Below are 17,687 nucleotides of genomic sequence, written 5' to 3'. Positions count from 1 at the left end.
GACACGCCCTTCTCATTCTCCGTCACCGCCATGCTTTTTCTACCATGTGCGTATGAAAACAAAGGTACTGTGCATGCGTGTTTTACTCATATTTTATCGCGATATTTCATTTTCTTATCATTGCCTAACATTATACCAGTATTACCGTGAATGGTATGATATGGCCCAGCCCTAATACTGAGCTGTTCCCAGGCCAGCAAAGAGATCTAGGGTGCGTTCCAAAAGTACCTCCTATTTCCCATTTCTAGCCTCCTTTCCTTGACCTTGATGAAAACAGCATTCTAGGAGAAAAGCCGTGCGCTGAGAAATGGATGTCTGCATTGTGAAACTATGATATGCAAAAGATAGACTACAAAACAAACATCTTACTTTGCTGTTTTACTGATTTCAAATAAACAAGAACAGGCTGCGAAAAATAACCCTTCATTACAAAGGTTGGTATTTTAAAGAAGAAGGAACAATTAGGGCCAGACTAACATCTGTGACAACCAAAAGCCTTCTTTTCACATTAAAATATGCTGGATTCACTAAAGAGGCTCAGTGTCAGTTTTGTGACTGAAAGTCGGAAGAGGAGTATTTTTGCAGTTGGCCTTACACCATACATATTTGCAAGAGTTTCACCTCTAGAAAAAGAATATTGAAATGAAAATGAAACCTTGTTTCATATCACTTTTTTAGGGTTTTTTCCTTCTTATTCTCATTGTCTTGAATATAATGTGGAATGCAAGATACCACACGGTTAAGAAGCAGTTAAAGTATGACTCATTACTGAAGAATGTGATTAACTTGTTCAAGTGCCTTTGCTTGACCCCTTTTTATAGCAGTTGAAGTTCATATTGAGTTACAATGAAAGAAAGTTAAAAATTGGATTAACAATTATTTTAAAGCCAAATTTCAGCCCTTTAAAAATGTAGCATTATCTTTTGATGTATGGCTTATAATATTACAATATTATAATATAATATAATATTCCTTTAGATGCCGCACTATAAGGACATACAGATACAACCAGTCAAAACTGCCGCTTTTAGCCAGAGGTCATTTATACTTAAAGTTACCAAAACTATTTCTAGTAAACAGTTTTTCATTCATTCATTAATTTCAATGTAATCTAATAAAGAGATACAATTTAAAAGAAAATTTAATCCAGACAAATAATATTCTTGCACACAAGCTTCTTCATAGATCCCAAGCCTGTAAATAAATGCGCCTCAACACTGCTCCACCTGGTGGATACACTAGAGATTACCACTGGTTTTCTTAACTGCCGTTTAGGGGTATTTGCTACTCATGGTTGCATCAGCCACGTCACAGGTGGGGGATGATTACACTCACCCACTAGCCAGCAATCAGTCAGAATCCCATCATGGTCCTGTCAGGGATGAGGTAGCCATTTTAAGTGGCTGTATTTTTACAGTGGTAGAATTCTTGGCAACAACGGTCGGATGCATGTTCCACTTTTGATGTAGCTTTATTGTCACAAACACTGCACCTATCACAATATTTGTATCATCAATTTAAAAAACAAAACAAAAACAGTTTTAACTCTGTTATATTCTGCCAAGTTAATATGACACTCCTGAGTCAGTTTAATAAGATAAAATTAGTTTTGATGGTACTAAAAATAATATTCATGAATCTAAATTCCATTATGCTACTCATCCCTGATACCCAGTTCAGTTTACTGTATGAAAGTAGCTTATTCAAAATCACTGCTCTGCTTAAACAGTCTAGCTCATGTACGGGTAAAGCAGGTTTACTGCTGAGATGATTTGTAAATACTTTCCTGGGGACAAGAGGCTGTAAAGTTAAGGTACTACCATGAACTGCAAAGCCAGCAAGTTTATCTGCCTTCAAGACTTTGATTTTCTGAATGAAATTTTGACCCCTCTCTCTCAACCTAATTATAACATATCTCCAGATCTTCACCGCCTCCTCCAGCTCTTTCATGGGACAGCAAGGCGTTCCAAGACAGCGAGATGTAATCTCGCCTCCGTGTCCTGGATTTAAACTTGGTCTGCCTCAGGGCCTTCTCCTGGGGAGACATGCCCAGAAAACCTCACCCAGGAGGCGCCCACGAGGCATTCTGGTCAGATGCCGGAAAAAATAAATGATGGCAAAAAAATCTCCCAAAAGAATCTTTGTTTCATTGAAAGCGCTGATAATAAAGACAGAGGAAGTGTAGGAGTGTGCAAAAGATTTTCTTTTACAGTGATTCGATCAAACAAAAGAATCAAATGTTGACTTAGATCATGACAATGAAAAAGGTGTGATCACAGTTTTTGGGTTTTTTTTTTTTTTTTTTAAATGCACTCAAATCTGGAGTTACTGAAAAAGTAGTTAGGGAGAAATTTCACTCAGTTTAAGTCTGGCTAACCAACTTAACTTGTTTTTCCTAGGCCACACACTGCTTTTACTAGTTTTTACCATCATGTGTTCTCTACTTTTATGTTTTATTTTATCTGTATGCTTTCTGGTTAACAAGCCCAACTGCCCTCACTACAATATTATTCCTGCTCAGGGGAATTTTAAATAATTTCATAGGTGTTCAGTAATTTGAACTACAACATAGCTCTGAGGAGCCTGTATCATGAATGCTCAGTGGCTATAATCTCTCTTCATTTAGTGCATGCAATTGATGGCACCAGGAGTAGCAAGTTTTAGTGTTTATATTCAAAGATGTTTTTAGCTCTCTAATTTCTGAGTGGATGTTCATGGTAACAATTTTGTCACACAAAGATGAATGCATTGTGTAAATACAGTCAAGCCCATAATTATTCATGGCAAATTTTGACTTGACGTTACTCTTATTCAGCCATTAATTACACAGGTGTCTCCCAAAGACAATAAGATGATGTAAAAGAGGCATCATTGTGGAGAAAAATATTTCTGAGCTCTTATTTACATTTGAGCAAAAAGTGTAATGTCCAAAATTATTCATACCCATCACAAACTGTCACAGTCTCTTGGAAAATCTAAAGTTCTATACCATTCCAAACAGTCCAAGATGTTCTACAGCATTCTCATTACCCTGATTCACTGAGAACAGGTGTTTTAATCAATTTAACAGGTGAAAAACAGCAGCTCCTTGTGGACAGGCATGACTAAGACAAAGGAGCTCAGTGAGGACCTGCAGCTGTGCATTGTGGCTGCTCACAAGTCAGGAAAGGGCTACAAGGTTATATCTAAAGGTTTTCAAGTTCCAATGTTATTAAAAAAAATACAAGATGTTCCGCAGTGTGGAACATCTCAGAGGATGTGGTTGGAAGTAACACCTGTGCTGGCCAGCAGGATGGTGAGAGGTGTGAAATAGAATTACAAGGATCACCACCAAGACCATACTGGTGAATCTGTGCTCTACTAGTGGCAATGTCTCAAGGCAGACAATCCAACGGAAACTGGACAGTGCTATGTTCCAGTAATGCAGACCAAGGAAGACGCCACATCTCCAGAGAAGGCACACAAAAGCCTGCTTGGCCTTTGGAAATGCTCATCTGGACAAAGAAGCAGAGTTCTGGTCTTCCGTGTTACAATCAGATGAAACAAAAATTGAATTGTTTGGACACAATGATGTTTCCTTCATTTGGCATAAAAAACAAAACAAAACAAAAGCAAAAAAGGAGAAACGTTTTGCTAAGAACACCATCCCCTCTGTCAAACATGGTGTTGGGAACCTAATGCTTTGGGGCTATGTTTCAGCCAACAGACCAGGGAACCTAATCACAGTAAATGGCACCATGAGAAAAGAGCAATACAAGAAGATTCTCAACAATAACATCAGGCAGTCTGCAGAGAAACTTGGCCTTGGGCACCAGTGGACATTTCAGCACAACAATGACCCAAAACACACAGCAAAAGCGGTGAAGAAATGGTTAGCAGACAAAAACATTAACGTTTTGCAGTGGCCCAGCCAGACTCCTCACTTGAAACCAATTGAAAATCTGTGGAGGGAGCTAAAGATCAGGGTGATGGCAAGAAGACTCTACAACCTGAAAGAGTTGGAGCTCATTGCTAAAGATGAATGGACAAAAATACCTGTGGAGACACGCAAAAAGCTGGTCTGCAATTATAGGAAGAGTTTGATTGCTGTAATCGAGGTCTTTCTATTGATTATTGCGTGGGGTATGAATAATTTTGGACGTGACACTTTTTGCTCAAATGTAAATAAAAGATGAGATTTTTTTTCCCCTCCAAAATGATGCGTCTTGTACATCATCTTATTATCTTTTGAGAGACGTTTGTGTCATTTCTGGTAAAAAAAAAAACTAAAAAAAAACTAAAAAACTTGCTGATTGAATAAAAGTAACTAAGTCAAAACTTGCCAGGGTTATGAAAAAGTATGGGCTTGACTGTATCAACAATCCTGCAGACCATAGTGTTTTAATGTGGAATATCACATGGATTCATGTGTGTGATTAATACTTGCTATGCTTGCACACACAAACTGCATTTGCAGCCACTTTCCTACTGAGGTAGGAATTCATAGTTCAGTCAAATGCAGAATATTTTTAATGGACAAATTACATCCAGCTAACATGGTCACAGGCACTGTGTGTTTGTACATAGAGAACTCGCTGGTTCTGCTAGCTTGTACTTGGCAGTAGTGCACACTGCCAATTACGTCTAGCACTAGCAAGTTAACTGATTAATAGAAAAGAAATTACCAGCTTTAGTTCAGTTTAAATCAAGAGAATCAAAAAATATCTCAGGTCAAGATGAAAAAGGAAAAGACTGTGACCAACAAAAACTGTATAAAGTTTTCAGATAACCTTGCTTTTAATTGAAAATAATGACTAGTGATCCTGTTAGATGTCAAGATGGCAAAACCTTAAAAAACAAAAAAACAAAAGAAAAACAGGCTCTGCACTAGAATCATCTGCAACGTGTTCCACCAAATCTCAAGCTTTAAAGGATCTTTGAAAGGTCCTAACTTATGAGTCCAGCAGTTTAAAGTTCTGTATAGTTGTGCACTGATTCATGTTATGTAGAAGCAGTGAATCAAGCGGCATCAGGCGGCCTTAGAGTGAAGAGGTAGGAGCTTGAAATGTTAAAGTGACACTATGTGCACACAGGCAAGAGCAGACAAATTGAGTGAGCAACTGTGGACTCATGTTGGAGTGAAAAAAATCAGGGGTCTACCTGGTAGAGACAGTGGCAGACACTGCGGAGCTGTGGGGGAAATTCGCCTGATGAACTAATGATGGCCTGAAAAAAGCGCTCAGTGATTTGCAGCAGGTTCCTCTGGTTCTCTTCGAGGTTCTCACCTTGTTCCAATCTGATGACAAAAAAACAAACAAAAAAAACTCAGTTCTATTAGTCTTTCAGTTCTTGTGACCATATAGAAATAGTGGGCAGCACTTAGCTGATACATGCATCCAACACATAGTTTGTGTTTTTTTATTTGAAGCAGTTCCAGTGACTAAACTATGGCAAACGGGAAAAAAGCCAGTGTATGGCAGCACAAAATTCGTAACGTATGAGAAGAAATTTGCCAGTGACTTGCAGAGGAAGCTCCTCCTTGTTCATGCTATAATTTTGTTACCACTTAAATTTCTCCAACATCTGCTACCTAGGCCATTTCTCAAAAGGCATTAAGAAAAAGAAGGGCTTCAGTTTTTCAGTCTAAGCTGTCTGCAGAGATGGAGGTACTAACCTGGTGGGGTCCACCTCAAAGCTAATGTGTTCAGGGGTTGTGATGACTCCTCTCAATAAAGGCTCCAGTAACTTCTGTAGATAGGCTGCCCCGTATACCTGAAAAAAGAAAGAGTGACAGCTTAAATCATGCAAACAACATGTCCTAAGAGGCAGTTAAGAAGCATTTCTAAAGAATTCACAAGAAGAGTCAGGCAGGGTTTCTACCTTGAAACAAAAGGTCATTATCTTGCTGGCCAGGCTATTTCCTCTGAAGAGGGTTTGCATGGAGTCAGCTAGCTCCACCTCTTTAGAAAACATATTCCACAGGAGTTGGTAGAGTAGGTGTCGGGAATCAAACAGTGTCACCAGGACTCGTGCTAGTTCATCCTGAAAACACATAGAGTAACTATTACATAGGCTTTCACTGTATTAAAGCAACATTATGAACACACCCATTCATTAAAAAAGGGAAAAAAGGCCTCTGAAAGGTCTGTGCAAATGTGTAGTAGCATTATGTTACCTACGACATTGTCGTAGGTAACATATGTCAACATTCAATTTTAAATCCGTGGTTAAAAACAAAAAGAAGCCACACACCCATTGAGACCCTGGAACCACATTAGCTAATGCCATGGCAATGGGCAGCTCTCCTTGGTCTCCCATCATGGTGACCAGCTCTACCAGCCTCTCAAAGCGGTCAGCCAACACAGTCTCAGCCAGTGTGTCAAACTCTGTTCCCTGTTGAAGGATCTTGGTCAGCACTTCCATAAATGTGGCTCGAGTCTGAAGATCTTTGTGATAACCGAGACCTGAAAAAGAGGAAACCAAAATGTAAATTTACTAAAATAAACTACTGGACTTCCTCACAACAGATTCATTTTGCCTTATATATTTCCTTACTTACCAATTGAGTGCATAAGACCACTGTCCACATTAGCATTGAGTAGATTGGACATTGCTAGGATGGTGCAATGTCGAAGGGATGCCAGACGTCGGGACATTCCTCTCTTACGTCCCCCAACTGCCTGGCCTTCATCCTCCACCTCACTGCAGTCATTCAGCAGGTTCATGAACAGAGTAAAGTACCTGCACACCACCAAAAACAACAGCTAAATGAGAAAAGATGGGTTTTCTATAGTCTCACTATACTGTGCATCTTTTATTTGTATACCTTCACGGGGGTTCACATTTTCAGTGACAAATTTCAGAAACCCAGTTGTAAAATCATTACTGGAAGTGTACTGAATGTGACAAATTTGGCAAAAACAAAACAAATGAAAAACCAAAACGGAAAAGTAAACGTGGTCCGTTGTAAACTGTATAATTCTGTCTGAAATCAGGCATCAGTGACACTGCAATCTGCAGCAGTGGGCTGAACAGAGGTTTGTCTCAGTGTTCAGCCCCATTCCCAACATCAAGGAGACATCCCTGTATTCTCATACAGATAGTAATGTGGAAGATTCTTGGGCCACTCGCCATTTCTTGCGAGGAAAATGGGAAATAGGTGCACTGATTAAAGGCAGTTACTGAATTTGTACAGTTCTACACTCATTTGGTAAAGTCACCTTTATTCTTCAAAACAGCCTGAACTCTATTAGGTAAGCTTTCTTGTCATTTCTTTTAGCAGTTGTCCACACTTCTTGAAGGACACTTGAAAGATCTTGCATCAAGATCTCCAAATACCACTGGCTGAAATGCAGCTCGAAACCACTGTATGTAGCTGTAGATACTATTGTACCTTTCTTCTGACCTCCTCCATGCATATAAACCACAATTTGATACAAAACAAATCTGGATCAATGGCTTCATTAGACCTGTTGCCACTGATTTTCAAGATTCAGGTAATTTTGGATACCTCAGCCTTTTCTCTTTTCTTCCCTTCCTTAAGAACGGCTCCTTGCATCTTACTATTATGTGAGTAAATAAGCCTCTTAATGTTCATGTTTGAGCAGACCACACCTTAGTCAGACTGCTGCTGGGAATCCACGAGGGTGGCTTCATCGCCGCCTGTCTGGCAGAATAGAGAAGCAGAGTGCGAGGACAGCCAGAAAGCAGTCCTTTGTCTTTTTTTTTTTTTTTTTTGGAGGGGGGGGGGGGGGGGGGTGTTCCCCTCATTCTCTAATGTCTTGGACAGATGATCCTGCTCCGACATTTAGGATTCTGGGCCTCAGCATAACCATGTATAATATCCACAAAACTCAAAAAGAGGTTATACACACACAGTACTGTAATATTATGTTGAAGCACAGTACGTATCACTCTGAGGCTCCTGCCTACGATAGCCGTAATGCTCCGACAATCCATCAAGAGGTGCGGCTTCGTAGCTTAGCAAAGTCGTACTAAAACATTTGACAGATTTTCGAGCGCCGTGTACATAAAATCGTTTCGAGGTCAGTAAACACAACCAGAATTCATACATAAGGCACACGGGATTATAAGGGGCACTGTCGATTTTCAGAAAAATCACTGGATTGATTTTGAGTGCACCGTATTTCCCAAAAAACACGGTAATAACGGCCCGCTAGCATGCTCCACCAAAAATAGTGCTTTGTTGTGTATCTGACGGACGAAAGCTAAACCAGTCCCACACCACTGAAGTTGCAGCATTTTTACAAACCAGTTCTGGTTCATCCGTTTCATTCAACGATCTGCTTTCACCCTTATCATTCTCCATCGCCGCCATGCTTTCCACCATATGCGTATGAAAAAAAGGCACTGCGCATGCGCGTTTTACCCATATTCTATGGCGATATTTCATTTTCTTATCGTTGCCCAACATTATACCGGTATTACCATGAACGGTATGATATGGCCCAGCCCTACTCCAGAGGAGGTGAATGGTTCAACTTACATTCCACACAGTCTTGTCCATCACAACAACAAAGCCCCCCTAGTCTTCAACTGCTCCTTCCTCTACCAGCAAACTGCCAAACTTAATGACCTCATGCTGCCAGGCCCCATGCTTAGCCCTTCACGCCTCAGCGTGTTACACCAATTCCACCACCATGCTGTGGCCATAAGCGGTGATATAAATTTATTCTAAATTTTTACTTTATCAAAAACATCTGGATTGAATAATAAATTGGATAGGTTGAGACTGGCTGTATGAAAGGTAGTCTAGAGCCTAGAAAAGCTGAAGGAGAGATGTGTTCAAGTAAAGCTCCTTCCAACACCATCCAACTGGAGCTAACAACAATGTTCCAATATTTGATGCCCAGCAATAATATATGTTTGGAAGTGACATATCGCTCATTGTTCTAACTAACTATAAGATATTTTCATGTACCCTCAGCTGTCTTTCATGAAGTTTTATGAAGATATGCAGTTGGCAATTAAGGTTGGAAAAGAAAGATTTTTTTTAAAACACATAAAGAAATTTAGGAACTACACACATCTTGATAGATGTGACTTTTCCTCATAACAGAGGTTGATAATTAGCCCTATAAAGATCCCTAAAACTAAAACAAACAAAAACCCAAATTGACAAAGTAATCATTTGTCAGATGTTTCTACGACTTGATTTGGGTCCAATGGTGGTAAATTTCATTGACTGGACATAATATGGAAAGGCACACACCTGACTATATAAGATCCCATATTTGACAGTATATGTCAGAGAACAAACCAAGTCATCAAGTTCAAGGAATTGCCCATAGACCTCAGAGACAGATAGGATTACTCAGGGGTGCTGACTCATTTAAACTAACATAAACAACATCCTGTAACCAGGTTTCTGGTTTCTGACTTTTAATTTAGTGACCTCTGAGACATAAATGGGTTGGCGGTGTAATGAGGGCTTCAGTTTAAAACTAGTCAGCCTGTTTTCACAGCTGCTTCGAGCGCTAAAGGCCTCTATCACATAGGAAACGGCATACTCAGTGCTACACTCTGAAACCCATCGTTTCAGAGAGTACTTGTGCATTGAGCCTAGCTTCCAAAGCAGTATACAGCCTAAATTTCTTACAGGCATCATCATTACTAAAGGCTGAGGAGTAGCTAAATATCTTACACACTGAGTGCCAAAGGTGCAGGAGGGAAGCTACAAGCTTAACTAAGCTAGCGAATCCATAAAGACACAGTGAATCCACTGCACTTCCTAATTCTATGACTGTACTTCATCTGTCCTGATCGGTAGGGCAGGGCAACATGGCCAAAAATATTTATCACGATACAGGGAGTGCAGAATTATTAGGCAAATGAGTATTTTGTCCACATCATCCTCTTCATGCATGTTGTCTTACTCCAAGCTGTATAGGCTCGAAAGCCTACTACCAATGAAGCATATTAGGTGATGTGCATCTCTGTAATGAGAAGGGGTGTGGTCTAATGACATCAACACCCTATATCAGGTGTGCATAATTATTAGGCAACGTCCTTTCCTTCGGCAAAATGGGTCAAAAGAAGGACTTGACAGGCTCAGAAAAGTCAAAAATAGTGAGATATCTTGCAGAGGGATGCAGTAGTCTCAACATTGCAAAGCTTCTGAAGCGTGATCATCGAACAATCAAAATAGTCAACAGGGTCGCAAGAAGCGTGTGGAAAAACCAAGGCGCAAAATAACTGCCCATGAACTGAGAAAAGTCAAGCGTGCAGCTACCAAGATGCCACTTGCCACCAGTTTGGCCATATTTCAGAGCTGCAACATCACTGGAGTGCCCAAAAGCACAAGGTGTGCAATACTCAGAGACATGGCCAAGGTAAGAAAGGCTGAAAGACGACCACCACTGAACAAGACACACAAGCTGAAACGTCAAGACTGGGCCAAGAAATATCTCGAGACTGGTTTTTCTAAGATTTTATGGACTGATGAAATGAGAGTGAGTCTTGATGGGCCAGATGGATGGGCCCGTGGCTGGATTGGTAAAGGGCAGAGAGCTCCAGTCCGACTCAGACGCCAGCAAGGTGGAGGTGGAGTACTGGTTTGGGCTGGTATCATCAAAGATGAGCTTGTGGGGCCTTTTCGGATTGAGGATGGAGTCAAGCTCAACTCCCAGTCCTACTGGACATTGCTGCTGCACGCAATGTTGATGGTGAACAGATCAAAACACTGACAGAATCCATGGATGGCAGGCTTTTGAGTGTCCTTGCAAAGAAAGGTGGCTATATTGGTCGCTGATTTGTTTTTGTTTTGTTTTTGAATGTCAGAAATGTATATTTGTGAATGTGGAGATGTTATATTGGTTTCACTGGTAAAAATAAATCATTGAAATGGGTATATACAGTGGGGCAAAAAAGTATTTAGTCAGCCACGGATTGTGCAAGTTCCCCCACCTAAAATGATGACAGAGGTCAGTAATTTGCACCAGAGGTACACTTCAACTGTGAGAGACAGAATGTGAGAAAAAAAAAATCCATGAATCCACATGGTAGGATTTGTAAAGAATTTATTCGTAAATCAGGGTGGAAAATAAGTATTTGGTCAATAACAAAAATACAACTCAATACTTTGTAACATAACCTTTGTTGGCAATAACAGAGGTCAAACGTTTACTATAGGTCTTTACCAGGTTTGCACACACAGTAGCTGGTATTTTGGCCCATTCCTCCATGCAGATCTTCTCGAGAGCAGTGATGTTTTGGGGCTGTCGCCGAGCAACACGGACTTTCAACTCCCGCCACAGATTTTCTATGGGGTTGAGGTCTGGAGACTGGCTAGGCCACTTCAGGACTTTCAAATGCTTCTTACGGAGCCACTCCTTTGTTGCTCGGGCGGTGTGTTTTGGATCATTGTCATGTTGGAAGACCCAGCCTCGTTTCATCTTCAAAGTTCTCACTGATGGAAGGAGGTTTTGGCTCAGAATCTCACGATACATGGCCCCATTCATTCTGTCCTTAACACGGATCAGTCGTCCTGTCCCCTTGGCAGAAAAACAGCCCCATAGCATGATGTTTCCACCCCCATGCTTCACAGTAGGTATGGTGTTCTTGGGATCCAACTCAGTATTCTTCTTCCTCCAAACACGACGAGTTGAGTTTATACCAAAAAGTTCTACTTTGGTTTCATCTGACCACATGACATTCTCCCAATCCTCTGCTGTATCATCCATGTGCTCTCTGGCAAACTTCAGACGGGCCTGGACATGCACTGGCTTCAGCAGCGGAACACGTCTGGCACTGCGGGATTTGATTCCCTGCCGTTGTAGTGTGTTACTGATGGTGACCTTTGTTACTTTGGTCCCAGCTCTCTGCAGGTCATTCACCAGGTCCCCCCGTGTGGTTCTGGGATCTTTGCTCACCGTTCTCATGATCATTTTGACCCCACGGGATGAGATCTTGCGTGGAGCCCCAGATGGAGGGAGATTATCAGTGGTCTTGTATGTCTTCCATTTTCTGATGATTGCTCCCACAGTTGATTTTTTCACACCAAGCTGCTTGCCTATTGTAGATTCACTCTTCCCAGTCTGGTGCAGGTCTACAATACTTTTCCTGGTGTCCTTCGAAAGCTCTTTGGTCTTGGCCATGGCGGAGTTTGGAGTCTGACTGTTTGACGCTGTGGACAGGTGTCTTTTATACAGATGATGAGTTCAAACAGGTGCCATTCATACAGGTAACGAGTGGGGGACAGAAAAGCTTCTTACAGAAGACGTTACAGGTCTGTGAGAGCCAGAGATTTTCCTTGTTTGAGGTGACCAAATACTTATTTTCCACCCTAATTTACGAATAAATTCTTTACAAATCCTACCATGTGAATTCATGGATTTTTTTTTTTTCACATTCTGTCTCTCACAGTTGAAGTGTACCTCTGGTGCAAATTACTGACCTCTGTCATCATTTTAAGTGGGGGAACTTGCACAATCGGTGGCTGACTAAATACTTTTTTGCCCCACTGTATTTGTTTTTTGTTAAGTTGCCTAATAATTATGCACAGTAATAGTCACCTGCACACACAGATATCCCCCTAAAATAGCTAAAACTAAAAACAAACTAAAAACTACTTCCACAAACATTCAGCTTTGATATTAATGAGTTTTTTGGGTTCATTGAGAACATGGTTGTTGTTCAATAATAAAATTATTCCTCAAAAATACAACTTGCCTAATAATTCTGCACTCCCTGTAGACTTAAACACACAGCGCGACCCGCGGATCAGAATCAGTGAGATGTCGCCTTTCTCACGATCGGGGCTGAAAGCCGACAGCTCGCTGATTCTGATCTGTCGGCGGGTCCGCGCTTTGTGTTCACGCCCTTTATGCGCTGATTCTAAAGCTGTTAGTTTGATGTCTCTCCAAACAATATTGACCGAACCAGCAGCAAAAGAAGATCCAAACTACGCTTCACATAAACATCGTCATGAATTCACTCTGACTTTTGCTGTTTTGCTTCCACGGCGATGCACAGCTCGCTCTCTCTCTCTCTCTCTCTCTCTGTACTTCAAGAACAGTTTCCCGTCTAAAAATCTGTTTTCTTCATTATTCGCTTGCTTGTTACGCACAAGTCTACCGTTGTTTACAGCGCTGTCGGCCGCTGTTTTTTTTCCCTTTTACATTCTTCCGAAAAGAAAACCTCATTTCTGCTCTTCAATACTGAACAAATTTAAACTTTTTAAAATTATGCAAAATGCAAAATGCTAAATCTCTACTAAAACCACTGTAACTTCAGAGGTAATGTTCATGTGTTGATTAATGGTTTTCTTTCGTTTTTGATGTACTGCAGAATATTTTTATAAATCCCAGGCCAGGAAAACCACCTTCATCTTTTTCTGTGTTTTATCTTCAGCTACTTTGACACAAAGGCCTCTGCTGTGATGCTCACACCTTTGATAAAGTCTTGCGTGTCTCAGCTTCCTTTTTATTGATACAAAAATATGTAAATGTACTGATCTGAATTATTTCTGACTGTCAAAATTTCCCAGATTTAAATCGAATCGAATCGAATTAAATCGAATCGTGGATCGAATCGATTCGGGACCTTGTGAATCGGAATTGAATCGATTCTAGAAATCAGTGACGATACCCAGCCCTACTCATTAGCCTCATTTACCACCTGGGCCCAGTCAGCAATCACCTCTCTGAGGTCATATAAGCTGGGGATGAACTGGATGTAGGAGGGTGGTTTTTCCTCTGGTGTTCCCACATTGTGTGTCGAAGGTGTCGGGAGAGATCCTATAGTGGGGAGTTGTGGAAGCAGTGTAGCTGCTACATGTGAGTCGTGTGGGCTTGTGGGCCCCTGGAAGTGCCTCCTCATGCTGTGGAGTTTTTTGTTTGGTTGTTCTGTTCTTTGTTGTTACGACCTTTTTCTTTTTCCAAGTGTTATTGGTAAAATGGCGTTGTCGGCTCTTTATGTTAAGCTCATCTATAATAAAAACTATTTTATTTACTAGACACCTCTGTCTGTTCTCCTTTCATTCTGTTCCGGACCCATATGTTACCAGTCCCCCCACACACCCCTAGACCTTCATCGTGGGGACGTAACAATGATGTTAACTGCATAATCCCCAGGAGCCCTAAGACAGCCTTATCAGTCAACCAGCAAAACCTCTAATGTTAAGTTTTACCCTTTTGACGACCCCGGTTGAGGCAGGCCCATCACGGGTCGATCAATCGTGGGCATGTGTATCGTGGTTAGCTGACTGCCTTAGCTGCCCAAGTGATGTCAGCCCTTTTTAACCATAGCCAGTGACTGGTCCTCTCAGCAGTGTTAGCTAGTTCTCCATTAGCCTGCCGTTGCGCCTGTCCTCTGATCCCAGTCTCTCTAAGCAGCTTTGCTCAGACTTAAAAAGAGGTTATACACACACAATACGGTAATATTCTGTTGAAGCACAATACGTATCACTCCGCGAGGCTCCTGACTACGGTAGCCGTAACGCTCCGACAATCCATGAAGCGGTGCGGCTTCGTAGCTTAGCAAAGTCGTACTAAAACATTTTTTGACAGATTTTTGAGTGCCGTGTTCCAAATAAAATCGGTTTAGTAATAACGACGGCCCACTTGCATGCTCTACCAAAAAATGGTATGATATGGCCCAGCCCTACTGATCGGTCTCATTTTTCCATTCATAAATTATATCTCTCACTTTCTCAGCGCACTCTCTTCATTTGTTAGTACGTTTCCATCTCAATCTCTAATCACCTTAATGCTGGGCAGACACTGTGCGATGACCTGCGAACGATGCAGGGTCTCACACTATACGGCCTGATGCTCTGATGCGACCTGAGTGCTCACACTGTGCGTCCATAAAACGAAGGTTATAACAGAAATAATGTCGCTTGCTCTCCCTCTGGCTTTCACTCACACAGACACACCACCACCATCAACTTTGCTAAATTGCTAATGAAAAACATTGATCAGGCAGCTGTGATTGAGCAGCAGTGTAGATCCAACTATTTTCACGGTTGTTGTGGTCGTGATCATTTTGTGAGGCCACATCGAAAAGGCTCGGATGAGCTTTCCAAAGTTCTACAAGTTGTGCCTCCATCGCTTGTGTCCAGATCACACGCTGCACTGCCGTACTGCTCCGTCTTTTTCCCTGACATTTGTGTTTGCGCGTGCGCAGTGTGAGAAACTGCGGTGACACCCTCACGACCAAGCGATTGATGATCGGGAGCTGGTCGTGAGGTGTTAATAGCTTCTCGTTACCCCACGTATACTACACGATGCACGATGAAGGCCAAAATCGGGCCAATCGCCAAAACGGTCGCACGACTCAAAAATCGGCTCAAAATGGGCCAAAAATCGCACAGTGTCTGCCCAGCATAACAGGGTGTACGTCCTTTCCCGCTCAATCTCTTTGGCTAGCCAACTGATACAAGTCCTTTTCTCCTTCCCCTGAGTGTCCAGCCTCACATACATGATCCTGTCTGACACTCTCTTCATCTCTAAAACACCATCTCACATCCTTAAACATTGCCCCTAATCAATTTCCTCTTCCTCTGTCTTTGGCCATGATGCATTGCACTTATTGCAGAGCGAGGCTGTACATAGTACTTGTGGCTGTGAGAGCATCAGCATTCAAACATAAAATTTCTGATGATTGTGAGCTACTGTTGAGATGAATTAATGATCAAGTACTGTCTTTTATGCCACAGAAAAGGTAAAATGTTGATGTGTTCTTACTTCAAGAAGAGCTGAGATTTGGCCTCCATCAGCTCTACTCCATCTCCCTCCTCTGGCTGCAAAGGAAGACCAGCTAACAGTGATACTACAGCCTCCATACTGGCTTGGTCCAGGTCCCTTAGCATCGCACATTACACATGCATGCATGCACACAAACAGACACACAGACAAATATGAAAACAATGAGAAGGGAGTTCATCATTTCCTGACAATACAATGGTTTTATAGCATATATTTAACAGAGATGCACCTTGTCAGGCACTTGATGTCATCATCAGCAGCTTGGTTGGAGGTTCCCATTACCCAGTCTGTCAGATATTCCACCATCTTGTTCCTACAAAACACCATGAGTGAAAAATTCCATTATGTCCAAAGGGGCAATACATTTCTATGTAAATAACAAGCGGAGGGGCAGCGGGCTGCACTATTGCGTCGCAGCTTGGTGATGGACGGTGCTTGTTTCAAACCCATTGGCCACCTGGGACCTTTCTGTGTGAAGTCTGCATCTTCTCTCGGGTAGTCTAGCTTCCCCAAACAGTCAGAAGATATTCAAAGGGTTATGTTAATTTGCGAGTCTAAATTGGCCAAACGTGTCAAAGTAAGCGTCAATGGTCGTCTGTCTCTCAGTGATACCTGGGGACCTGTCCAGAGTGTACCCTGCCTTTTGCCCTGTGACAGCTGGGAAAAGCTTCAACCCCCCCCCCATCCAACTCTGAATCGAATAAGTGGAAGAAGAAAATCTAAGTGAATAGGATGTGTTCTTCAGTTAAAATGCATTAAGTCAGTAAGTGCAAGCAGCAGGTATAAAAAGTAGAAGATGTGTTTTTCCTCAGTGATGTGCAAGCAAACAGTGTCCTAACTGGTAGCTGGTTCTACTGACCTGAACTTCATCTCCTGGCAGAAGGACAGGTCATCTCGTCTCTCCATCATCACCTCGACCAGCTGGCACAGCTTGGTTTTGATCTGGATCGCATGGACTACATTACCCAAAATACGCACATACCTAAGGGATAGAGCACAGTTCTGTGTAGCTCAGAGCATATTCTGTGATTTTCATTACAGTTTCCAAAAGCTTCAGAGACAAATAAAATCATAATTCCATTCACTTTGAAAAAACAAAATCTCTCTCACTGACATTATTCACTTTTTAAACACATTTGGATAAGCAAACATTTGATCCTGTTTAAAACAGCGCCTATTGATAAAGTCGACATACTCTGATGGAAAACCCTAAAAGGGTTAAATGTACTGGATTTATATAGTTTTTCCTTCTAGTCTTACTCGCCCCTCACAGTATATACAGCCACTTAAAATGGCCACCTGGTCCCTAACAGGACGATGATGGATGCTTAGCCGATTCTTAGCAGTAATGATATATCTTGCCTGTGACATGGACCATGCAACCATGAGTAGGAACACCCATAAGTGGCATTTAGGAAAACCAGTTGTAATGTCTTGCATATCCAGCAGGGGGAGGAGTGTGCATTCATTTACCTTTTAAATACTTATAACAGAACCATTACTTTAAGCCTTTCTATAAAATACCAACATAAATGTTTGCTTGCACCAAATAAAAAAAGAGGTTGTGCATACCAAACACGCAAGACAGAAGACAGACAGTGATGCTTGCTGTCTATGGTCAAAATCAAAACTGAAATGTGAATTAAGCACTTGCTGGATTGTGCAACACCCAGCAATTAATGCAATTTAAACAAGCTGCCATAGAGCACTCAAAATGTGTGTATGTGCCTGCGTTTTTCTGCCAGAAATTTGTGGCACTTTGTTCTAAACAATTGGGGTGATTAATAGGGTCAGTAAAAAGATTCTGTAGGAGAGGGGCACAAAATAGTAGTTTTACTAATAATGTATGGATTGCATAATTTTAAAATGCAGTAAATTGGCTGGTGTAACTGCGTTTTTTGTTTTAAACCCTTCTGCTCTGTACATCTCTGATAAATCACTACTTGTAACACATTAGGCGATTATTCAAACAGCTCTCTG

The 17,687-nt window shown here is 41.5% G+C and overlaps 1 protein-coding gene across 4 annotated transcripts in view; it reads right to left on the bottom strand.

The window, feature by feature from the left end:
* nf1a (neurofibromin 1a) overlaps positions 1-17,687 on the bottom strand; it is a 133,939-nt gene that overhangs the window by 67,876 nt on the left and 48,376 nt on the right. For all 4 annotated transcript variants that reach the window (XM_026191694.2, XM_026191697.2, XM_026191695.2 and 1 more), the window contains exons 22-29: positions 16,567-16,689; positions 15,937-16,020; positions 15,687-15,803; positions 6,539-6,720; positions 6,232-6,443; positions 5,860-6,021; positions 5,654-5,751; positions 5,140-5,275 (exon numbers count right to left, since the gene is read on the bottom strand). In XM_026191694.2, coding sequence (XP_026047479.1) covers positions 5,140-5,275; positions 5,654-5,751; positions 5,860-6,021; positions 6,232-6,443; positions 6,539-6,720; positions 15,687-15,803; positions 15,937-16,020; positions 16,567-16,689 — 1,114 coding nt within the window. The remainder of the gene's footprint in view (positions 1-5,139; positions 5,276-5,653; positions 5,752-5,859; positions 6,022-6,231; positions 6,444-6,538; positions 6,721-15,686; positions 15,804-15,936; positions 16,021-16,566; positions 16,690-17,687) is intronic.

Source organism: Astatotilapia calliptera, chromosome 14 (genome assembly GCF_964374335.1).
Source record: "Astatotilapia calliptera chromosome 14, fAstCal68.1, whole genome shotgun sequence".
Lineage (NCBI taxonomy): Eukaryota > Metazoa > Chordata > Actinopteri > Cichliformes > Cichlidae > Astatotilapia > Astatotilapia calliptera.
Note: the sequence above shows the minus strand (reverse complement) of the source record. Positions and strands in the feature narration are given on the sequence as shown.